At 34.5% G+C, this 26,363-nt stretch overlaps 1 protein-coding gene across 1 annotated transcript in view; it reads left to right on the forward strand.

The window, feature by feature from the left end:
• LOC111636995 (neurexin-1a-like) overlaps window positions 1–26,363 on the forward strand; it is a 76,362-nt gene that overhangs the window by 41,201 nt on the left and 8,798 nt on the right. Inside the window, exons 4-8 of the mRNA XM_023382399.1 lie at window positions 5,404–5,574; window positions 9,888–10,154; window positions 15,632–15,738; window positions 15,813–15,970; window positions 23,620–23,771. Coding sequence (XP_023238167.1) covers window positions 5,404–5,574; window positions 9,888–10,154; window positions 15,632–15,738; window positions 15,813–15,970; window positions 23,620–23,771 — 855 coding nt within the window. The remainder of the gene's footprint in view (window positions 1–5,403; window positions 5,575–9,887; window positions 10,155–15,631; window positions 15,739–15,812; window positions 15,971–23,619; window positions 23,772–26,363) is intronic.

Consider the following 26,363-nt stretch of genomic DNA (forward strand, 5'->3'; position numbering starts at 1 on the left):
TATTTTTGGAATGCTGTTTAGGTCTCCAAATTTTTTCAAAATTTTTTTCCCGCGCGAAAAAATTTTATCGCGATTTTAATGAGCCTTTGATAAGGCTCGATTAAGGCTTAATTGTTTTTTAATGGGAGTTTTTTATCAAATTTATTTCATGGTTCCTAAGTTGTAGCGCACGGATTTTCCTTCGGTAAAGTTATTTAAAGCTGCTTTCTGATGTCAAAAACGACTTCCAATAGTTTTTTAATTTTTTAATTAATCGATTTTTTTATATATTAATGTAATTAATTAGGGGGTCGGAAATCGCAATTAAAATCTTAATTTTTTAAAAATATTTAAAAATATACGTGGCGGTCATATTCACCCTACTTTAAACCCTTGTCCTCCCTAGACGTATATGAGAATGTCCCGGGAAATCCGACTCCAGCTGTTCTCAAGGTCATCCAGCTGTGTAAACAATGACTCGTTGGTGTTAAATTTCACAGAAAGGCGAGACAAAGGAAAATAAAATTTGAAGCTTTTTCTTCAAAATTAACGCGTTTCTTTCTTTTTTTTTTTTTTTTTTCAGTTTTAAGTATTTTTTATGCTTAATTACATTATAATTAAAAACAGGTGGGCATTAAGAGGTTAATTAATAACTAAAGCTTATAGAACTACAGCAAATGCGAGCTTACAATTGCTTGCTTGTAAGCCTCCTATTGATAAGTATATTAATTATTTACAAAAACTTTGCAAAATAAAAAGGGGAGATTCCCCTGCCTCTCAGTCTGAGCACTTTATAGAGGAATCATGGGAAGAAAATATACCCTTTCAACATACTTTAAGCCCTTACACTAACAACAGGTACATTGAAACTTCTCCTACTAGTTGTGCCATTACTATATTTACTGATAGCTCTAAGTACAAAAATAATGTTGGGGCCAGTTTTGTTGCTTACCGCAATGAAATAGAAATTTACTGTGAATCATTCCGACTTGGCCCTCTTTGTAGTATATTCCAGGCTGAACTTTATGCTATTTTGCAGGCGGTTGTTTGGTGTGAACGGGTTATTAACAATACTCAAATCATGATAATAACTGACTCTCTTTCCTCACTTAACGCAATTAAAAAATTATCTGATCATCCACTGGCCTTTTTTATCCAACGTATATTAGTTGATTCTGAATAACGATTATTACTTTAAATGGATATGCTCACATAGTGAAGTTCGGGGTAACGATCAAGCAGATCATCTAGCCAAGACAGCTGCTGTTGACCAGAATATTGTCGTCAGTTACAACAAGATCTCTACAAAGGTACTGAAAGAGATACTTTGTCAAGATATGCTTATGGACTGGCAACGTGATTGGGATGATAACATATCTATTACTAAGCAATTTTTCCCCAATATTTAAAAATTTTTGCATAATACTTGGATCTTAGTTACTAATCATACTGTACAATTCTACACTGGCCATGGCCGTTTTAATTCTTATCTTAGTCGTTTTACGTCACATAATAACAAACTTTGTCCTGTATGTGGAATTAATGATAGCAGCTATCACTATATTTTTGAATGCCCCATGACTGAAACTGAAAGGCATCACTTGCGCACTTTCCTGAATAGTAATAATCGTCCTTGGCCTTGTGAAATTCATGACCTCACTTCTGACAAGGAAACTCATGACCTACTTTTTCAATTAATTGAAAAATATTTTCAGGTCACTACTATATCTTGAGTTCTGCCTCCATTATGTATTTACATTGGTATTACTATGTTTTAGAATGGCTTTATTTTCTTACCCGCTCTGTTTGTTTATTCTTCTGCATTGTAATAGATTATGTATTTAGTGTGCTTTATGTCGTCACTGTTAAATCTGAAGATCTTTTGTGGTCAAATCGTAATTTGACATATATTTAATCTTGGCTATAACCCCAATCCACCAATATCACTTTGTAGCGCTGGAAGTGTCTCTCATTTTATTTTAAGGATTTCACTGTGGTTAGACATGCTGTGTCTTCATATTTAGCATGAAGTTTCCACATTGTTTTCAGTGGATACCTGGTTATCTGTGTTTCACATCGGCTCATGATAGAACTGCTCTTCAAATGTGCATGTGCTCAATATTATCCGTGGCTCTGGTTTTCTGCGATTATGGTTATCTGCATTACACTGCTATAGTGGTTGGGAGAAAACCTACCTTCTGCTACTTTGTTCTACTTTGTATTTATCTGTATTTTTGTATTTATCTATGATGCATACAAAACTTTTGTGACATGACAGTAACTTTTTCCTGTCATCTTGCTCTTTCATAATGTGCATGCAAAACTTTAGTGGTGTTTGTAATGTATACTTGTGATTATCTACTGTAATTTCATTGCAATTTCATTGCAATTCTTATTGTACCATTGTAATACCATTGCGATATTTATAGTATTTATTGTTACATAGGTGTTTAACCAACTATGATATCATTATATCCTGAATATATCTTTTAATATTTTCTTTTCAACTCTCTTTTTTGTGTACGATACCGGTGTCACAGGTTTTATATTAATTGTAATTAATTATGTTCAATTCTGCTGTACTACATGTTATATTTTAATTGTAAAAGTTGCTCTGGCAGCAATTATATATAATTGATATTTTGTATTTTAAATACTGTTATCTGTACGTTACTTTTGTTAATTTTATTGCATTTATCTATTCCCTCTCCATTCACTGTACAACTGATACATATGACTGTTCTGTAACGTAATTATTGTAAATGTGTAATTTCTGTATGTAACACCTGATTATGCTATGCGACATCAGGCATATAACAAAAGTTATGTTAATAAACTTAATGGAAAAATGGAAATATGACAGGAAGACAGGAGTTGCGACGGGCAGTATGAGTCTGGTGTTTCCTGATGTTCGCTCGGCTGTCCACCTGGAGGTGCAAGTGCGACCCCTTTTTATACATGTCCCAGAGGGGGAATCATTGGGGAAAAATCTGATGCAATAGCCTTTGTGGCTAAAGTTGTTTACGTTAATCGAACAGTTCTTTTGATTTATTATGTTTTTCTACCCGTTATTGTGACACTTTCCCCTCATAAATTTGACAACAGCTGTCAGATTTCTTAAATGAATTGCCACAGGTGGCTAAGATCAGAACATCTGAGGGCCACCAGGGTGACGATTGTGTTGACCTTTTTTTACTCTTTATCATGTAACAGGTGGAGGTTTCTGTTAATTGGTTACTTATTTGTCCAGTGCAGTGAAGGTGGAACTGGGTAATCCCCTGTCATGAGGGGAGAATCTCCTCGGTTGTCCTAAATGCCTTTGGAAGCTAGAAGGTCACCTTTCAAAGTGACGCAGTACTCTGATGAGTCAAAAGGTCTAGCTTCAACGAAACTGGAGGAAAAAGGGAAATAATGATAAAAATAAAAATGACCGAAGCTTCAAAATTCACACAAGTGTGGGAATTCTCACACTGGGAGGTTTGTGTATTAGGGTGATTGATGCCATTAAATTTTGGTGGTTAAAGGTCAAGGGGTGGGGAAATAAAAGAGGGTTGTATGCCATATCTCCAGTATGGTCAGACTTAATAACAATTTTACTCATTAGCATTTACAATTTTTTATAAAACCTGTTTCTACCCTCAAAATTAAGTTTTTTGCCATTTTATAATAATTAAAAATATAAAAATTTCAAAAAATAAAATATTATAACAGATAGTGTCACAAGCAGTTTTAAATTTTGCTGGGAAAGTTAAGCAACTCATTGCTAGACGTTTTTGTTATGACACTAAACTTTACCTTCAGTTATCTTATTCTAATTTCAAAATGTTTTCAACCTTTTTGAGGTCATCTTCATAGAATAGAATTCTAAAAAGAATGCCAACTTTTCTGTGGCACATTATGTTAGACTTGATGTTGCTTGTTGGAGATAACTGGTTAGACTTGCATAACTGATTATATAGCAAAGAAACAAAGAATACACAAAGATTACACTGTCTTGACTTATGAAAGGTCAGTGCTGAAAAAACAAGAGAGTGAAATGAGGTCACATTCACCAACAGCTCCCAGAGGGGTTAACAATGTCACCAACCTTTTATTACATAACAGAAAATGTTTACAAAACATTACCATGACACAATGCGTTGTACGTAACAATGTCATTTAGCATTTAACAATAATTGTTTATTCCAATACATTATAGTTTTGTGGATCCCAGGCAAATTTGAATTAGGGGGTTTCATATTTGGTATTGACTTCAGACATTTTTCTTTGGGAAATATTTTCTTATAAAAGGTTTGTTTGGGGTCCCTGCTTATGAGGATCCCAGTCATTTGCCCTTTTTGCCCATAGGGATAACTCACCACTGAGGCCTTTAAGGTTATATTTTTATTGTGATGAAAAAGACAAAAGTTTTGAATCTTAGATTAGTTAATTTTAATTAAACTTAAAAAAAATATTTTATGACTGCAATATATTATTGTTATATATACTGTATTTTATGCAAAAAAGAGCGTGCTCTTATATGTGAAAATTGCTTGTTTTTGAAATACACATCCTGCTTCACATATAAGAACATGCTTTTATATGTGCAGAAATACTGTGTATAGTTAACAAACCTCCACATTAGATGGCCATTCACTGCCCCTGTTCAAAAAATGACATTAAAAAGGTGGAAGCTGCTTATATGAAGCTTTTGAAACCATATTTATATGTCATATTTATTTAAACATAGCAATGAAATTTGGGTATTAGAAGAAAACTAAAAATAAACAATATAGTTAGTAACTTCAAATCACATCAAATAAAATGGAAAACCACTTAATTGGGTTGGATAGCAACCATTTACTGAAATTAACCATTGAATGTAAACCTTGTAGAAAGAGGGGTACAAGTCATACTAAAGGTAGGAGGGGAAATCAAGATCAAATTTTTGAGTTCGGATAGAATAGATTCTGATATCTAAACAATAATCATTTATTATGATGATGCGTAGAACATATCCTAAGACCTAAAGTAGAATTGATAATGATAATAATTTGTTTGATTTCGATTTCATAATACACTTTATTATGAATTAGGTAAAGATAAAACCAATAAATTATATTATTTAAATTACATAACAAATTTCAATCCTACAGAATGCTGTTCTTGGTGGGAAGAGAGAAGATCATGTTGTATCACATAAGATCACACTCTGCACTTGCAGTGCCTCCTGCCTGTAATTATTCACTGACATTGTATGAATTTTAAGTCTCAACAAACAGTAATTATAGTAGCATTTTATATCAACTGATAAGATAGCAAAGAATATAGTTACTGGTTTAAATAGAGAATAAATTGATTTCTTTTAGTATCATAATCAAAAATAAAATTTTTTATTTGAATTTAAATTTTAAAATTGTTAATCAATATTTCATTTTTTTATAGGTTTAAATCAAGATAAATGGCATAATGTGAGACTTAAAATAAATCCTGCAACAGCTGATTTATATTTATCTGTGGATAATATAAACATGAATATAACATTACCATCTTTAATTGCAAATCCTAACTATAATCTTAATCATTCTGTTTCAAATTCTTTTTTATATTTTGGAGGTAAGATTTTTTACATCAGTTAATTAATTATTTAAAATAAAAATAAAATTTATTCTAGAAATTTATATTTTATTTACTAATTAATTAATTTAATTTAATTAATGTTTATTAATGTAATAGGCAATAGCCTGTTACAAGGGGGATTATATACAATTTCTCAACTTTACATAAATTAACTTTTCAGTGAACATTTGCCTTCCGTCTATTACAATCGGGGTGGTTGGATTTCACAATTTCTTCATTATCAACACAAATTTAGTTCTACATATATTTATATTCTAACTTATACATCACATCTAGTATGTTCCTTTTTACACCTGTTTTAAAACACTTCAAATTTATTCAATATTCTGCATACAATATCTCGTTTTTGCATTACAAAGATCTTATTTGTTTTTATTAATTTTAGATTTATGATAGCTACTTTTACTTAGTAGATTAAATAAGTCTTGTTTCTTCATTTTTGCTTTACTAAATACTATAGCCAAGAATTTATTAACTATTAGCTTTGACTGTCACTTCAAATTATCATCCAGGTTTCCGTAAAACCAATTATAATAATAGTATCTATGAATTCCTTTAGTAAGACTTTATAATTTTTCCGCAAAGACCCTATATTCTCCAAAACCCTATTGGACAAAAATTTTTTGTCTTTATTACTCTCATATTTTTACTACCATTACCTTACTACCATTTTTTCCTTTACTTTTACTTTACTATCTTCCAGTTTTACAAAGGTTTTATTATACTTTTTTACTAAATTTCTTTTCATATTATTTAAAAACATTTTGTATATTTCAGTTTTTATGTTTGAAAATAATGTATCTGTTGATAAATTTCATTTTTTCTTGACTATTTAATGAAATTTGTTCAAAAACTTAACAAATTAGATAAATAATAGCTTGACTCTGTTTAAATAGACAATCTTTATTTACTTCATCCTTCTTATAATCATGTGATCAATAATTATATATTTATTGATTATCCTATTAATGCTACTTTTTGAACATCAGGAGTTGTTTCAAATTCTCTAATGAAAATGTCACTAAGTTTTTTGTTTGAAAGAATTAAGAGTTATGGTTTAACACGGGTGTCCAGCCCGTGGGCCGCATGCGGCCCGAGGCAAGTTCCAATGCGGCCCAATAAACGTGTAAACAAAACCGACAAATGTTTTAATTTTTTTATTATTTATTTATTTCAACGGCATAAACTCAAAAAAGAAGTTTCACAAAGCCGTAAACCTTTATTCATATTTTATTTTTGAGTGGAAAGGAAATATTTTCAAATACTTGGAGATGTGTGAATAAGAAAGAATTACTAAATAAAGCTGCAGTTGTGACTCAAAGGATTAGAGACCCAAATTTGGGGAAAGGCGAGAAAGGCCAAAAGATAAAAAGTAGTGAGAAAGGTTAAATAGATCTTCTGTTATGCAAATATTGATGTTACTGTGAATAACCGATATCTGGCGAATGTCAACATTCTCCGGTGAATGTCAACATTCACACAGTCGTTTCGTGTATGTACAAAATATTTGCTAGATATTGTTATTTCTCACTTACGCCGGCAAATGTCAACATTCAGCATGCACTGATGGTGAATGTTGAATAAAAATATTTTTATTACATTAAGACAAAAATGCAACATTTTAATATGTCAAAATAGGAGAAAGCTTAAGTAACAGCACATTTAAATAAACTGTTGAACCTAAAACGAACAGAACATTCTTAATCATTAAAGAAAATAATACAATAATAAACTTACACACAAATTATGTGATCATTGTTATACAATCTTATTTATTGCAACAATTTAAACTGTTATGGCACTTTGAATTGCACAAGAGTACCTTGCTTTTACAACTGCATTTATTCGTGGAACACTTTTTTTGTTTTTTTTTTTTTTTCAATGACAGCATGTATAGCCTTGCCCTCCACTTTTCAAATTAGCTGCAGCTGATTCTCTCGGTGATATTTCTTGAGAAGAAATCTCATCTATAGAAAGTAACTTTTCTTTACAAGTTACAAACTGATTATGTTATTACGTGATTACGAACTGATCTGTTAATGGTGTCTTTTATTCGGATATTGCCGACGCCTTACTGACGACCTCTTTCATCCTCTGCCACTCGACCTGACAAACTGATCCCCACCTCACGGGATCGAAAGTCCTTGTCCTACCTCCGGCCACCCACAAAGGATTTGGCAACAGACTGTCGCCTCTCTGTCGACATCGGCTTCTCGGGTGTCGTTTCAACCTCCAAGAAAGCTTATCTGTGCTTGTCGACATACACTGGCGATTGTTCAAATGTATAATAATATAACCAAATATTCAGACTTTCACCAACTATTTTGTGTATTTTGTATTATTCGGACATTCATTGGAGAATATCGACATTCTCTAATTTCGGTCTTTCACAGTAACATTGATTCTTAATTTTCCAACCTTTCTCACTTCTTTATCTTTTGTCCTTTCTTTTTTTTTCCTCGCATTTGGGTCTATAATCCTTTGAGTTACAACTCCAGCTTTATTTATTATTCCTTCCAGCATTGCAAGATTTGGCTACATTTCACCAAATGTGGCTACTTTTTTTAGTTTGATGTAAAAAATATCATTTGTCGCTTTGCCTACTTTTTGGGCTACATATTATTCATAAATATATTAGTTGAATAAAAATGCACTTTAAAATAGTGTTTTGTCACTTTTTATTAATTAGAGACCCAAATAAAACAAATATTTGTGTTTTTCAAATAAATTTTCATTTGTCTCTTTATATTTATAATAAATGAATTTAAAAATTGAAAGTGTCTGTAAAAGTAATATTCTAAAATATTCTTTTTTGTGATAAAGTTTTAATACTTATAATTATAATCTAGACATGTTAGTTTTTAAATATACTTGTATATTGGGCCACAAGTATATATTATATAAACTTGTGGCCCAAAACTCCTTGACTTCTTCCAATGCAGCCCAGAGAAACGAAAAGGTTGGACACCCTGGTTTAACACACAAATATACTAGCTAGAAGTTAGAAATGTAAAAATAGAACACATTAGTATTTTACTTATATACATACCTTTTTCAAAAAACCAAGCAGATTTTGCTGTATTCATAATTTTAATAAAAATAGCAACACATTGTGACACACTACTAACTTTTGATTGACCAGAATTAAAACAAAAAGACTATTTACAGTATCTGTACAGGTCTGGACAAATACAATCTTGCTCCAGTAAAATATTCTGTTCGATGAACTTTCCTGGACAAGACCAGACCAAGACTTGAATGTTATTCATAGTTAGTGTTGCCACCAGGCTGGTTTTCACCTGGACAAGCCAGTTTTCAGATTCATGGTCCGGATTAATTATTAATTTATCCAGTTTTCATAGAAATTGTGAAATTATGATGAAACAAAATAAATTTATAAAAATATTTGCGAGTATTTTATTTTAACAGTTAAAGACTTTAACTTTACACTCCCACCCAAACTTTCTTACTCACATCTTATCCCTAGGCTAAGAGTACTACTTAGAGTACTAGGCTAAGAGTACTAGTAAGAGGACAGAAAATGTACTTTTACAATTCTAACTTGCAAATATCTCTGGCAAATATTAGGTTTGTTTCAACACAAGTCCCTAACTGGTTTAAAACTGGCATGCGCATTGTTCAATTTTTGACTGTAAAATAACATTGCGCATGCCTTGTACGGTTTCAAATTTAAACCAGTTAGGGACTTGTGTTGGAACAAACCTATTGTAAAGCAAATGTGACAGTTTCAGTTTACAAGTTTATAATTTCTATTTTAATTATTTAATATGACAATTCAAGAAATTGGAAACTCAAAAAGGAATCAAACTTGTAAATTTAATAAAGATAGGCTAACACAAAAATTTCAAAAATGGTTATGACCTGTTCGAGACAGTGTTGCCACCTTTCCAAAATTGCTAACCTTGTCCAGGTCAGCAATTTTGAAAAGGTGGCAACACTACCATAGTGTAATTACATACATTGTATACAATTGATAAGTATTTGACAGGTCCACAAGCAGCTCAATAATGTATATTGAGCCTTAAAAATTCCCTTTAGTCTCCCATTTACTTCCACATCTCTTTAAACCCTTTTGATCCAGAAAGAATTATAAAAATGATCATTTTAATTTTAATAAATTTTTATTTTTGATTATCAATATTTGATTATCAATATTTATCACTATTTGATTATCAATATTTTAATACTGTATATTAATTATTATAAATTAAATTATTGATAAGATTATTAAAAATATTTTTTGTATAATTTTCAATATTTTATAATAGGTACAAATGCTTATAATCCTATTTTAAATCGTCAATATAATTATGTCAGATTTGTTGGCTGTCTTGGTAATATAACATTTGGACATTCTGATAATTCTATGGAACCTGTCACAATTGAATCATTTTATCAGACTGAAGAAGGATGCAATAACCGATGCAAAAATGAAGATTGGTGTCTTCATGGTGGAAGGTGTGTCAACCAGTACAAACGTACAGTTTGCGATTGTTTTGGTACGGGACACGAAGGACCCATCTGCCAAAATAATAGTATGTATTATCTAATATGGTAAAATTCAACAAATTTATAGTTTAATTGATACTTTTATCTTATAATTAAAATAATTCAAATGCAGTTTATTTAGGAATTTGTGATATTTTTATGCAGTAAAACATAAAACTGGTTAAAACAAATAACCTATCAGAACACAGCAAAATGAAAAGGTCTTATCTCATCAGGACAACTCAATTATTCAAATATGTTTTATTAATATGGGAATGAATTTTAGGTACACAGCCATTTAAAGATTAGACAAATGGCAGTAAACACAGTTTAGAGACTGATATAAATAACACATTGCACTGTGTGATAAAATCCAAATGAGGAGACGACTAATTTGGTAACATTAACAATTACTTTATTAGTAACACACACATACATAGTTAAAAGGAGAAGAAAAAGAGCTTTGGAAAGCCCACTAATCTATATAGAGTGCTCTCTGGCAGCTCAAACTTTACAATACTTAACACCACCCCTCAATTTCAAAAGGTTTACATTATGAAATTGCATTAGTTATGCATTACACAATCTGATGTCTTGAATGTTTTCTAAGACAAATGAATCTCTTTGAACACAATGGTTTAGTAAAAGTATCTGCTATGTTATCACTCAAGGAAACATAGCCTAAAGTCAAAAGATTTTTGGCTACTAGGTCTTTAATGAAGTGTGCCCTTATATCAATATGTTTTGACCTTTTGCTATTTTCATAGCTTTCAATCATGCTGATGGCACTTTGATTATCCATGTTCATGACTGTTACAATTTTTCTTCCAGAGTTTAATTCCGACATTATTCCTTGAAGGTTGACAAGTTCAGCGGCAGTTGCTGCAGATGCTAGATATTCTGACTTTGCTGTGGATAGTGTGATAGTGAATTGTTGTTTTTTGGATGACCAGGATATAAGATTATTATTGTGAAAAATTGCATAACTACTTATGCTTTTCCTGTCATTTTTGTCTCCTGCCTAGTATGCATCTGAGAATGCAATCAGCTTTTCATCTGTGCAAACTGAATAGTTTAAGGTTAGGTCTTTTGTCTGTTTGTTTGAGGTATCTTAGTATTCTCTTTCCTGCCATCCAAAGTGCTCCAGTGGGTTTATCAAGATGTCTACTCAAATAGGAAACAGCAAACACAATGTCTGGACAAGTAGTGTGCGCAATGTACAATAAGCTTCCCACTAATTCTCTGAATGGAACTCTCAAACTTTCTTCTGAAAGATCAGCCTGAAATCCATGTTCCATTGGAGTTAAAACACCTTTGCATTCCTTCATTTTGAATTTTATTAAGTTTTTCGATGATACTTTCTTGTGATAATGATAATGTATTTTTGTGCATAATGATGTGTATTCCTAGAAAGTTCTCTGGCTCTCCCATTAATTTTGCACTAAATTCTGTTCTTAAGTTGCTTATTAGCTTATCAGCTTCTCCAAATAACAAAATATCATCTACAAAAAGAATCAAATGTATACTATCTAACACAAAACGACTTCTAACAACTCAACACTTCGTTGAGTAATAACAATCCATGAAAAACCTTTTGTACAAGTGTTATGTCTTTAACTACCTCCACATGGAGGTAGTTAAAGACAACACTTGTACAAAAAGGTTTTTTGTGGATTGTATACTATCTCCATTATATAAGCAAAAATCATAGTTTGAACGAGTTAGTCCATTTTTGACAGCAAAGTTATTAAAACACTTGTTCCAACATCGAGATGCTTCTCTCAATCCATATAATGCTCTTTTTAATTTTAAACCTTTACTGTTTGTTATTAGACCTTGTGGAGGTTTTGTGGTGTTCATGTGGTTGAAATAGTACGATCCACGAATGAAACACACAGAAAGGAACATTGCGACAGTTACAATAATAATTACTTTCCTTTATTTCAATACGAACAGGTTCGGTTTTATCAGGAATCCCAACTGTATGATGTATGAAATCTTTACAATGCAAGGGGATATCAACAGAAAACCTTTCAGTTTTACAATAATTCATGGTATGATGTCCTCCTAGCGCATAACAGTTAATATTTTATATTCGCGTAACTAAATCTAACTTAATCCTAACTTAAGGCTAACTTAATACTAAGGAAATGACAAGGAAGACAGGACAGCGGGAAGGTAAAAGAAAGAGAGAACTTCACCTGGGCCTTTCCTTTTATGTTCTGATGTGTCTGCGCTTTGGATAGGATTTTCTGTCAACAACGATGGTTTTTGCTTCCACTATGTTCTTGACTCTATTTGCTTTCCGGAAGGCCTTCAACATGCCAGTCACCGGATCTCTAATTGTGGAGATTCTACTTCCTTGGGCTCTCCCCAATCTATCTCAAGGAGTTTGTAGGCCTTATGATCTGACCGTGGTTCCTCCTCAGTCCGTTACTTGACTTCTTGAAGAATTCCTTTGTTCTTTGCTATGAAGTCATGTTTGGAGCTCCCTTCGACATGTCTAGCTCTCTCCGTGTCTCGTTCAATACTGCCTTTCCCTCTCTTGCTACTTTTCCACCGTCCCTGCTACAACTAAAGTTCTTTTCGATTCTCAGAACGGCTAATCCTACATGCTATTGTTCTTTCCGATTCTCAGAACAGCTAATTCCACCCAAAGGCTATAACTGTCATTTGGAAGGTTCTAGAAGGAGCAGACAAAGGAAATAGAAGAAATAGGGAAAGAAGATTGGAATTATAACTACGAGGTCTGTTCAAAAAGTATCGGACTTTTATTTTTTCCACGTAAACCAATGATGTGCGGGAGGCCTCTTTCGGTGGAGTTGTGGAGGGGACAGTCATGCACAGCCCTGAATTTTTTCCCGCCTGCAGGAAGCATCAGTCGTTGGCAATCGGCCTATGAGTGACTCCTTTAGTGGAGTTGTGGAGGGGACAGTCATGCACAGCCCTGAATTTTTTCCCGCCTGCAGGAAGCATCAGTCATTGGCAGTCGGCCTATGAGTGAGGTCATGTAGCGAGCTCTTGTCGGATTCCACTAAGTTGGAAAATGACTGAACAACGTGAGCAGCGATATTACATCAAATTTTGCCAAAAACCTTGGCGATACCCGAGCGTAAACCATTCGCAAGATTCAGCAGGCTTTCAGGGACGATCCTCGAGGCCAAAAAAGGCGCAGCAGGCCCGCAGCAATATCAAGGTCATGTTGACAGTTTTTTCGACTCTCGTGGGGTGGTGTATTGTGAGTACGCACTACGAGGCCAAACTATCGCAAAGGAGTACTACCAGGAGGTCCTTCATCGTCTTTCCGATGCTGTGCGACGCAAATGACTGGATCTGTGGTTGATCAAAACTTGGCAGCTCCATCGTGATAACGCATCTGCCCATTCTACGCATCTGATTCGGGCTTTTGTCGCCAAACACAACACTCCTGTGGTTTGTCACGCTCCGTACTCTCTCCACGTGGCTCCGTGTGACCTTTGGCTATTTCTCAAGCTGAAAATGCCGCTAAAAGGAACCCGATTTTAGTCGAGAGAAGACATCGTGCGGAATGCGACGGACCGGCTGATGGCCATTCCAAAAGATGCGTTCCAGGCAGTGTTTCCAGCAATGGCAGGAATGCTGGGAGAAGTGTATATACTACCAAGGAGACTACTTTGAAGGGGATTAGGGTTTTGTACCTCAAAATCAATAAATTTATTTTTGCTGACCAAAGGTTCGATACTTTTTGAACAGACCTCGTATATACAATTAAAATACATATGTCGATATGGCCGACAGCCACAGTTCTACGTGGTACGATCCAAAAGTTCGGGGACTGCAGTAATGTGTGACAACAAAAGCATGTATTTAAAGTTACAGCGTATGAAATGAATTCTATCAAACCACCCCTATGTGTTCAGGTTGATTTTGCCCATGTCACATGATTAAACAGCGAGTGCTGTTGTTTTTTTCGGAGATAGTTACTTTTGTTTTGCGACATAATAAAAATGGAGTTTCAAGAACAGCGCTGCATCATTAAATTTTGTCAGCGTTTAGGTAAAACATCTATGAAGACTTCAAAATTGCTAAGAAAGGTGTATGGTGATTCTACCATGGTGAAATCAAAGGTTTAAAGAGGGCCGAGAATCTATCGCAAATGATGAACGCTCTGGCCGACCTTTGACTTCACGGAACGAGGAAAATGTTGAGTTGGTCTCTCAATTATCTAGACATTTTATGTTGTTTGAGGGAATCCATTTGTCGTAAACGGCCGCAGATCTAGCGAAGTGGAGAGTGGTATCTTCTGCATGACAACGCACCTGCAAATCGGTCCCAAATGGTCACACAGTTTCTCGCCAAATCTCAAATTAATGTGCTTCCACACACCGGACTTATCTCAGTGTGATTTTTATTTGTTTCCATCAATGAAAAATCATTTGCAGGGACATCGTTTTGTGTCATCAGATGAGGTGAGAGCAGCATCGCAAGAGGCCTTACAGGAGGTTTGAAAAAATGGCTTCCAGCAGTGCTTCCAGAAGTTATATTAGCGCTGGCAAAAGTGTATCATTGCCCAAGGTGATTATTTTGAAGGTGGTTGTGCATCGGCAATATAAACTTTTTAAGGTAAGGAATTTTAAGCCAAGTCCCCGAACTTTTGGATCGTACTACGTATGTTTGGTTTAAGGTTGGTGATCTGATTAAATAATCAGATACCTTGTTATTATATGCATCTTATTGCTACTTTATTGAATCTTTTTGTTCCTTATTGAACTTATTATTTGTATTAAGTTCCTTATTATTATAATAAGATAAATTTGGTATACTGTTAAAGAGAAGTTACAATAGTGCTGACATCCTTTGTGCTGTATTGCCACATATTATTCTTCAGTATAATAAAGAAGGTTGATTAAGGATATGCATTATGTAATTTTTGGGGTGTATACGTGCAATGGTAATACAGAGCATTATGAGGTGGGATGATAGTTGAAAAGTATAAAAATAGTGTTCCGTAATTTATAAATGATGTCAATGCATCCAAAAGTACTATTGGTTTTGGAGCATCCCCAACATGGCTGAAGTAGTTATTGTAATTAATTGAATTAATCAATGCACCTTTAACAAAGGGTAAAGTTGGAGAAACGTTTGTTTTTGACCTGGTCAACAGGCAATTTTTAGATGTGGACAGATAAAAATGGAATCATTCTATTTTTAATTTGTCCATGCCTAGAGATGAAAAATACTAATATTTCTCTAACCTTACACCTTGTTAAAGGTAAATTACTTAATTCATCCTCAAAACATTGGTATTACACATTTATAAAGTGAACCAAACTAAACTTATGTACTTTGAGCTAGGCTAATATTTCTTTTTATAAAAATCACTTATAAAATAACTTCTTACATAAATTTTGTAATAATAAATTTTATTATTTTATGTTACCTAATGCCAATAAATAAAGATTGATATCTTTAGTCTTTTTTATATAAATCAATAATTAAATTTACACTAAAATTAATTGGTTCATTTATTATTTTATTTATTTAGGTCTAACAACAGTCACTCTGAGAGGTTATTCTTATCTAACATATCGCATTTATTATTGGAAAGATAGAGTGCAGTCAGAAGCAAATATGCTAAGTCTTTTATTTAGAGTAAATTGAGAAATTTTTAATTTAATAACTATTTAAAATTTAGTTCTTTATAAAAATATGCATTTTTATTACAGACATATGTTGCAGATTCGGTATTATTGTATGGAGCAGGTGAACATCCCGAATATAATTACATGGCTATAAGTATATTTAGAGGAAAATTGTATTTTGAAATTGATTTTGGTGATGGACCATTGAACACTACATTGGGTTATTTATTACATGATGAAATGTAAGAAAGTTTTTTATATTTATTTATTTTGATATGTTTATAAATCTTATAATGCTTTGCATTTTTTAATGACAATGATAATTAACCTCAGAGGAGACCAGCCTGCTGGAAACCCTGGGGTTACTGGCATGCCAGCTAAACTGTGACTAAAAAATAAAATTAATCATATCTAACAAAACTAGTTAAATAAATGTTAAAGAAAATATTTTTTCCAATATAATAAAATAATTTGTTTCTTTGCTACATAACCAGTTATACGAGTTTAACCAGTGTTTACTAATCTCCAACAAGCAACATCAGGTCTAACAGTAAAGTTGACAGTTTCACAATTTTAAAATAAAAACTGTCTTCTGTGAAGTCCATGCATGTTAAGTTAGGTTATACATCCCTCTCCAGAGGATGTATAACCTAACTTAACCGCATGCCATTTTCTATCATATGGTAATATCTGATTTCATGGTCTCCTTGGATAGACCAATATGTTGGACAATCCACAAAAATACAGTATAAAATATGAATTTATTATTCTTACTGCATACTTTGCAGATTTGATCATCTTTGGGACTGAATAAGTGCTTTATAAACTTTATGGTTTGTTTGCTTGATTGCAAGAGCTAATTTTTTCAAAGGAACTATAATCTGTTTCTGCTGTCTGCGTAGTGAATCATTTTTGTACTTGTACAGTTCACATAAGAAATATCAATCCACAATCCAATCATAGATGAGAGTGAGAAATTCAAATGTTTTAAATTTGAACTGTTTAACTCACATTGTTTTAATGTCCCACAAATGAACACATTTTACATTGCCACTGATTTCTAATTTTCTTCAAATTCTCAAAATCCTTTTAATTAAATGGATTAAAATTATTGTAAATGTCATATTTATTAATTTAATAATGTTAAATTTATACAATTTAAATTGTATAAATATAATGTTGAATTAAATGTAAGAGGTAATTTACATGTGTCTAGCAAATGGAATGGCTTATGACTCTGGTTGATTGCATTTTGTAGTGGTAGTCACTGAGCCACTGTACTTATATTGGGTCATGGTTATATTAAAGCCAAACAATTGCCGGATTAAATCGTTTCTAGACTGATATAATTAGGCAATCATTTGGCTTTAATATAAGAAGTATTTTCACTTTTTAATTGTCAACTGTAAAACATCATAACTCCACTATTAAGCAACATAATTAATTAAATAAGAACCATTGTGTTTGCCATACATATTCCAATTTAATACAAGTATTAATATTTTTATACTGAAAGCATAAAAATCTGGTGCTTTAGAAGCCATAAACTTACAAAAAGCATTTTTGACATTCTGTTGTCTGAAACATTTCTCCTTCAAGAAGACATGCAGAGTGACAGACGTGATATTCTGTTGGGGAAAGATTGGGTGAATTTGAGGGATGAAGCAAAACTTTCATGTTCATGCAATTTCTGCATCATTCTCTTTGTGATATGTGGTCTGGCATTATCATGCCAGAAGGATAGATGATGCCTTTCCTGTTGACCAATGCTGGTAACTGACTTTTAATTTTCACATAAAAAATGTTCAGTTCATTGATGTAAGAATCTGCTGTGATTATTTTATCTGGTCTGAGGAAGCCATAGTGGGTAACTCTCTGATGACCACCAAACTGTAACCATAGACTTCTTGGGATGTTGTAGTCTCAGTCACTATCTGATTCACAAAGGGTGTGACAGTCACTGGCATGTTGTTATATGTAAATATATTTAGATGTAGTTATTGTTTGTGGATATTTCTAGAACTTTCTGGTTTCTGTTTACTTTATTATCTAGACGGGCAATAAACTCAGTGATGTGGAGGGGAAGTGTTTACAGGTGTGAGATCCGAATAGCCCTGGGTCTAAATAACAATTTAAATCACAAATTTAAATTAATAACAAAAAATATTCTCTCATTTTGAGGGAAAAATAACGTTTTTCTAGTGTGGGAAAGCAGATAAGAGAGTCACTTCCTTTGACGGAAGTATGAGCATCCTCTGTTTTTCCCTTATCAGTTAAAAATCTCTCTACGATGGGAACTGTCTACCCCTCATTTCTTCCCCTTTCCATCCGTCCACGTGGGAGAATTCTAATATGATGATTGGTCATGAATAAGGAGATAAAGGCGAAGTTTAGCCAAATTTGGGGAGTTCGTCAACAGATCCCAGATGAGGAGGACGAAGTCCGAACAGACTCCAGAAGGCCAACGCCCTATGCTATAAGCTATACAGTATACAAAAGGCTTACTTCCATAGACACAAATATTCTCAGTTAAGTTGATCTCTCCATGAACAGAAGGCAGAAAACTCCAGGAGAGACGTAAATACGTCACATACAGAGGAAAAGAAGGACAACTAACAGGTTGTATGTTTTAATATGAAATTGTGAGCTCTCTCTCTCTCTCGACATATATATTTTAAGTCGAATTCATTGTGTCTCGTTTATTTGTAACTCCATCTTTGTATAGTTTTACTTATATATAGGTTAATTAAATTCCTTTTATTATTAGTTAATATAATGTCTCCACGATCTCTAAATCAGACCCCTCGCGCATGTTAATCCGCGTATCCAAATTTGATTAACTGGTGTTGGGACCTGACAAGATCTAGAATTCACCCTCTAGATCGTTTTTTTACGTTTAATCGCCCTCCTATAAAAAGTTAGAGAGCTCGATCTCACGATCGAGCGCCCATAAGCAGCGTGAACTTAGTTTACGTCCTTGGCTTCATACACAGGTATACAAAATAAAAATTTATGTAAAATTAAAGTTTTATGTAATATACAAAAATCCTTTGTGGCAAACGCCGCCCTTCACATCTGTACTTTTAATGGTTGTAAAATACAAGCAATTACCCCCGGGTGAATGAGTCATCACTCCTTGGAATAAATTCGAACTCACCCCACAAAGACCGTTGAAAACCAGTTGTCTTTGTTAGCCGCATCATCGAGACATGTGCTGTACCAAGTACGCGAGAATGACAATAAAAGTTTAGTTTTTGTTATGCTCTCGTCTCGTTCGTTTCTTCCACTCGCAGCGACAAAAGATAAAGGCAACAACAACCCAAAAACCACATTGGTGAGCCGGACTAAGAACATAATTCGACTAAGAACTACCATTGAAACCTTCATCAGGTACGCCGTAAAGGTGGAACTTATTAAACGATCCGGCAAATCGTCTCAACAGAAGTTACGAAAACTATTGGCCGGAGAACAGCTAGGAGATCGCAAATCCTCCGAACTACTACGTGTTCTAAAGTGTCAGGCAGAAAATTTTCAAATCCCGGATGCAGTTATACTAGAATTATTCATACAACACCTTCCGACTTCCGTCCAATCTATCCTAGCCGCCATTACCCCATTGGATGTAGACAAAGCAGAGGAGGTAGCGGACCGCGTGGTGGAAGTAACCCCCACAACGATAGCTTCAGTCGCAACCTGAGAAACCTGATACCATAACCAACAAAATACTAGTTGAAATAGATAAACTTAACAAGCGAATTGATCAACTAATGCAGGCACGTCGGTATCGCAGTGACTATTTTTCTCGATGCTCCCGCAGCAATTCAAGACATCGCAACAATTCATCTCACCACAGTATCAACAACTACTGCTGGTACCACAACCGTTCTGGCGCAAAGGCACAAAAATGTGCTCCTCCGTGTAGTTTTTCCAACAAACAAGAGCAGCGAAGCATAGAGGCGACATGCACTTTGCCGGAACAATCTCGTCGCCTGTTCATCCTAGACAAGAGAACGAACATAAACTTTCTCGTTGACACAGGTTCCAACGTATCAATATTTCTAGCCTCCTCGTCTCAAAAGAAGCGCGCATCTCAAATGACCTTGATGGCAGCAAACACAACTGCAATTCATGTCTACGACCAATGAACACTCACTCTCGATTTTGGGTTAAAGAAAATTTTTCGCTGGAAATTCCTTATTGGCAATGTGTCAACAGCAATAATAGGCGCAGATTTTTTGTATTATTTCCATTTGGTACTGAATCTTAGACGCAAATGTCTTACAGACGTTCAGACAAAGGTGAACTCTCCAGGCAAATTATTAGAAACCTTCATACACTCTATTAAGATAACGACCAACGACTCCATATATCATAAGATATTGGAAGAATTTCCTGAGATCACCAGACCTCCACGTCCTAATCAACCCGTAAAACACAACGTAGTACATCATATAGAAACGATTGGTCCACCTGTAACTTCGAAACCACGTCCCCTAGCACCCGATAGACTTAAAATTGCTAAGGCCGAATTCAATAAGATGATAGCTCTTGGCCATATGTGAACATCAAAAAGCAATTACACATCACCACTCCATATGGTCACCAAGAAAAACAGTTCGGATTGGCGACCCGTGGGAGATTATCATGCTTTAAATGCACATACCATAAAGGACAGATACAGCATTCCAAACATCGCAGATTTCACATCGGAACTGCACGGAACACAAATCTTCTCTCACATAGACTTAATCAAGGCCTATCATCAGATACCCATCTACCCACTGCACGTGCACAAAACAGCTATAACGACACAATTTGATCTTTTCGAGAGTACCAGGATGCAATTTGGATTGTGCAATGCATCCGCAACATTTCAAAGGTTCATCGATGAAGTAACCAGAGGACTCTCCTTCACATGTGCTTTCGTCAATGACATACTAATAGCATCACACTCCCAGGAAGAACACATCTCGCATCTTCGCACCTTATTCCAACGTCTCCAGGAATATGGGTTGACCATAAATCCATCAAAATGTACCTTCGGCCTACCATCAATCAAATTTCTCGGATTCAAGGTCTCGAAAAAGGGTCTGGAACCACTCCCTGATAGAGTCAGAGCCATCCGAGAATTTCCCAAACCTTCGTCTCTCACTCAACTTAGACGATTCTTAGGTATAATAAATTTCTACAGGAGATGCATCCCTCGAGCGGCACACATCCTCGCCCCGCTAGTGCAGCTACTAGAAGGAAAAAAGAACGAGAAACATACGTCACTCACTCGGAAAGCAGAATCACGATCTCTGCAATGGTCAGAAGCGGCAGAACAATCCTTTATATCAGCCAAGGAAGCACTGGCCAAAGCCACACTTCTTCAGCATCCAATACCCGGGGCTAAACTATGCATATGGGTATATGTGTCAGATGCAGCAGTTGGAGGAGCACTGATGCAATACAACAGGAAATGGGAACCCATTGCTTTTATCTCAGCAAAACTGGCACCAAACCAACGCAACTGATCAGCTTATGATAGAGAACTATTGGCAATATACACATCAATAAAACGATTTTGCCACATGTTAGAAGGCCGTGAATTCACGATCTACATGGATCAAAAACCGCTTATATACGCCTTCAAACAAAAACCAGATAAATGTTCACCACGACAAATGCGGCATCTCGATTTTATATCCCAATTCTCTACGGACATACGTCATATTCCGGGCACGGCCAACACAATAGCAGACGCTCTCTCCCGCATCGAGATAGATTCTATCACCTCTGCTTCCCTTCTAGACTTCCGAGAGCTAGCCACATCGCAAGCTACAGATTTGGAACTTCAACAATTGTTAAAGGATCCTATGTCGCTCAAATTAGATCTGAAATCTTTTCTACCTAACAAAATTGACCTATACTGTGACACATCATCCAGAATACCTCGCCCTTCATGCCGCATAATTTCTGACTAATCATACTCGATCACCTACATGGACTTTCTCATCCAGGAGCAACAGCAACAACCACTAAGCTAATTTCAAGCCGTTATGTTTGGCCGGGCATGCGGAAGGACATCCGTCAGTGGGCATGACATTGCATTCCCTGCCAGAAATCGAAAATTCACCGCCACACCTGGACACCAATAGGGAAGTTTACACTTCCGGAAGCAAGATTTTCCCATCTTCACATGGATCTGATAGGACCACTTCCGCCAGCTGACGGGAAACACTACTGCCTTACAGTGATCGACCGTTTTACCAGATGGTCAGAGGTCATCCCAATTGCCGACATATCTGCTGAGACAGTATGCCAAGCCTTTTTCTCAGGTTGGATCGCAAGATTCAGATGTCCTACTACCATCACCACTGATCAAGGATGTCAGTTCGAATCAAACCTCTTCCGAGAACTGACCAGACTTCTCAGCACCAATCACATCCATTCAGCAGCATACCATCCCCGATCAAACGGTTTAATAGAACGATTACATAGACACCTGAAGGCATCGCTAATGGCACACGAATCCTCCAAATGGACCGAAGCCCTTCTGGTAGTCCTCCTGGGAATTCGTTCAGCAATTAAAGCTGATATAGGCACAACAGCAGCCAAACTGTTATATGGTACTGCGTTAAAATTACCAGCCGCCATCATTAGCCCCAACACCCCACGAGTTCCTTGCAAATCATTTGTCAGTCAACTAAAAACCCACATGGCCAATCTGAAACCGTCAGCAACTTCCGCTCATTCCACACAGAAAATTTTCACTCATCCAGAGCTAAAGGAATGTACACATATTTTCTTAAGATTCGACGCAAATCAACCTCCTCTTCGCCAGCCTTACTCAGGCCCATACAAAGTGCTAGAAAAACACGACAAAACACTAGTAATTGACATCCAAGGTCGCAAATCAACTGTCTCCATTGACAGAGTAAAACCAGCATATCTCATACAGGACGAATCACCCCAGGAATCTATGGAATCTATTATCAAACCCATCCAGTCAAGTCCATCGCAGACACCACTGTCATCAGCAACAGCGAACAACAAAGAACTGGAAACTACCTCTAGAGAAAATCAAACTGTCATGACTAGATCAGGCCGTCACATTCATTTTCCTAAAAGACTAGTCACTATAATGTAACATTAAGTGACTCGTTCGACATCAATTCTATCGCTCGTCCCTCACTGGGGGATACTCTGTGGCGAACGCCACCCTTTACATCTGTACCCTTAACGGTTGTAAAATACAAGCAATTACCCCCGGGTGAATGAGTCATCACTTCCTGGAATAAATTCGAACTCACCCCACAAAGACTGTTGAAAACCAGTTGTCTTTGTTAGCCACGTCATCGAGACATGTATTGTACCAAGTACGCAAGAAGGACAATAAAAGTTTAGTTTTTGTTACGCTCTCGTCTCGTTCGTTTCTTCCACTCGCAGTGACGAAAGATAAAGGCAACAACAACCCAAAAACCACACCTTAATTGTAAACAGTTTCCAGAAGAAAGGAACCAATTTTAAGTTATGTTGGATTTTATATGCTCTGGTGTAAATGTGTGTGTAAGGGTGATTGGTGTATCAGGCATAATGGTTACATGCCAACTTATGAGTCCTTATGTCATAATTTTCATATCCATATTGTCATAATTTATATTGTCATATTGATCTTTTTCCCCTCCCACCTAAAATGTGTAACATAGTACTTTACTATGCTCCCTATATATGAAATTAATTTAAGTATAGAACATGTTAATAATCACATTAATATAATTTAATTAACAGTTTTAATAATGTTAAAAAGTATTACTTTTAATTATAAGATATACAATTAAGAATTATTATAGAATTATATCATTCTATTTTATATCAAAAATACTTAGGACTCAAACTTGAATTCCAGATGGCACAATGTTACTGTAATTCATCATGGAAAAGTAGTAAAAGTGATGCTTGATAATAGATACACAACTATATTAGAAGCAACTGGAGATCACCACCACTTACATTTGGATCCTGAAGTATACATTGGTGGTGCACCTCTAAATGCTAAAGGTTTGTTTAAAAAATTTTATTTACATTAAAATTTTTGGCTGTAATATGAAAATATATACTGTAGTTCAACAAGTTCTTATAAAAAAAAAGGAATCCTCTTTTTAGGTTATTTTATAAAGTTTTATTTTCCTCATATAGTTCAATTTCAATGAATTAGAAATTGATAATGGATGAGCATATACATATTATTATTAGAAAAAAAAAATACTCAAAGCAACAGAAAATTTACTATAGATCTTTACATGAGTTCATATGACATAACAACGGTACTTAAATACACACACTGATCTTTCTGTTAACCCAGTGCTCCTTGTGGTCAGATTTGTAATAAATAATACACATTTTAATCTTTACCTTACTTTACTTCAGTTAGAATATATTAAAAGTAATTTTGATGTAGAAACAGAAAATTGATATCTAATCAGCTCAATCAGATTGATAAAAACAGAAATACAATATCTGAAATTATTGTTAAACTTAATTATACTTTCTGTTCAAGTTCTGAATCTGTTTAGTCTGGATTTTTAAAGTTGTACGGTTTGCAGATTGTTATTATGTAATATCTGCAGATTGGTGCAGTAGGCTACATATCATACTCTTGGGTGCTGTTTTCCTATTCATCTTTATTGGGCAATATGCACACTTTTCTTTTGATATTGATGTTGCTTGTGGAGGATCTGGTTTCTTTCTCAACACTTCCAGGCTTTTCATACAGAAATCCTCACACTCATTGTCTGTGAACAAGGAGCTTACATCTTCTTCAGACACCTCATCAAGCCATTTCAGAAACATTTCATCACATTTTATAATAGTACATATATACAATATCACTTCCAATTAGAATCTTACTTCAAATGTGACAAAAAAGACACTGGATTACTTGAGGGTGAGCACTGCATAAACTTGTTGTTGAATACAACTGAAACAAAGGTGGTGCTGAAAGCATTAGCAGTGACTATTATTCCCAATTCTGGTATTGTGTTGAAGGGGATACTCAGAAAGAAAGTTAGATGAGGATTTTTCCACAACTTCCAAGACACTTGAGCTACAAGTTTTTTAAAATGAAAGGTGAGTGCAGTGCTCACTCTCGAATAACAGTGGGTTAACCAGCATGATTTTTTTTATATTGAGCACTCTGATATAAAACTACTGATTAATTAACAAATGTCTTCATCCAATCCATAATAAATTTGACTGGGGTGATGACAAAAATGAAAACTAACAACTAAGTTAAACAAGGACAAGTAGGTTCTTATTTCCCTCCTTGGTGCCCTCTTGTGGTATATTGCGACAAGGAAAATTACAACAGTGTAGTTTTAGTTAACTAAAACTAAAACTCAGGAATGTTACTGTTAACTCCTGCATAGAAATATGAGGGAAAAAAGGTGTCTTCTTTTGGGACTGTTTATAATAAATCTTCAGTTTTTCTCAATTCCAGGAGAGAGTGAAATTAAATTAAATTTATAATTATTAATATTGATATAAGATAGCATTCTGAACACCTACCTTTAGATACATTATAGTTAGTTAATTAAATTATTAGCCTAAATGTAGTCCAATAAATGTAGAAATTAGATATTTAGTTTAATTGATAGTAGTATTAGATTATTTTATTAATTATTAATATAGTTGTGACAATAAAATAAACAAAATTTATTAATATAAAAATTTGGCTAATACAAAAAAACAAACACAAAACATATTCATGAATTTATAATGCCAAGCTCAACACAAACTAATTAAACTAAGAGATTTTCTAACATCCAGTGTATAAGATCAATTTAGTCATATAACAAATAAATTAACTTTTTACATATGAATAAGCTCCCTGCCTATAAGTTTTGTGCTACTGATGGAGACCTCTTTCAGTAAAATACAGTAGACCCCCCTATAATGCGTAGATACGTTCCACGTTATACGAATTTCACGTTGTAGGAATCCTTAAATACATGAGCCAATTGCAGCCCGACACATGTGAAGTTTACGGACTACGGCTGTTTGAAAGGTTTTCTTCCATAAAATTAATCGATTCCTAGACTAATTCGACTCAATATTTCCAAAACATGTATAATTTTTTGGGAATAATCCATATAAACTATGCTATAAACAAAAAATGGTAGGATTATTTACTGAGTGTGCACCGTTCGACGTCACCATTGCTTAAGCTTGTTTTCGTCGTGGAGCAGCGCACCAAACAGCAGCCGCGATTTCTGATAAGTTATTTTTCTGCAAAAAATTTGTTGAACTTTGGAGACATCATTAATATAAATAATTTAAATGGCTGTTGAATAAGAAATGTTTCTTTCACAAGTAATGTATAAAATTACAGTACTATATTAGACTTACAGTACCTAATTTACATACTGTACAGATGATAGTAAACTCAACTTACCTGCCTAAACTCTCCGTAGCATGGCGCTAGACGGTGGAAAGTATATATATAATTATAATAAAGTTACAATAAATTAAGTTAATATATAATTATATATACAGTACCTAATTTATATATAATTAATATATAATTATATGTACAGTACCTAATTTATATATAATTCTGTACAGACGATAGTAAACTCAATTTACTCTCCGTAG

Source organism: Centruroides sculpturatus, unplaced genomic scaffold, assembly GCF_000671375.1.
Source record: "Centruroides sculpturatus isolate CEXI.00-Female unplaced genomic scaffold, Cexi_2.0 scaffold610, whole genome shotgun sequence".
In the NCBI taxonomy this organism is placed as follows: Eukaryota; Metazoa; Arthropoda; class Arachnida; order Scorpiones; family Buthidae; genus Centruroides; species Centruroides sculpturatus.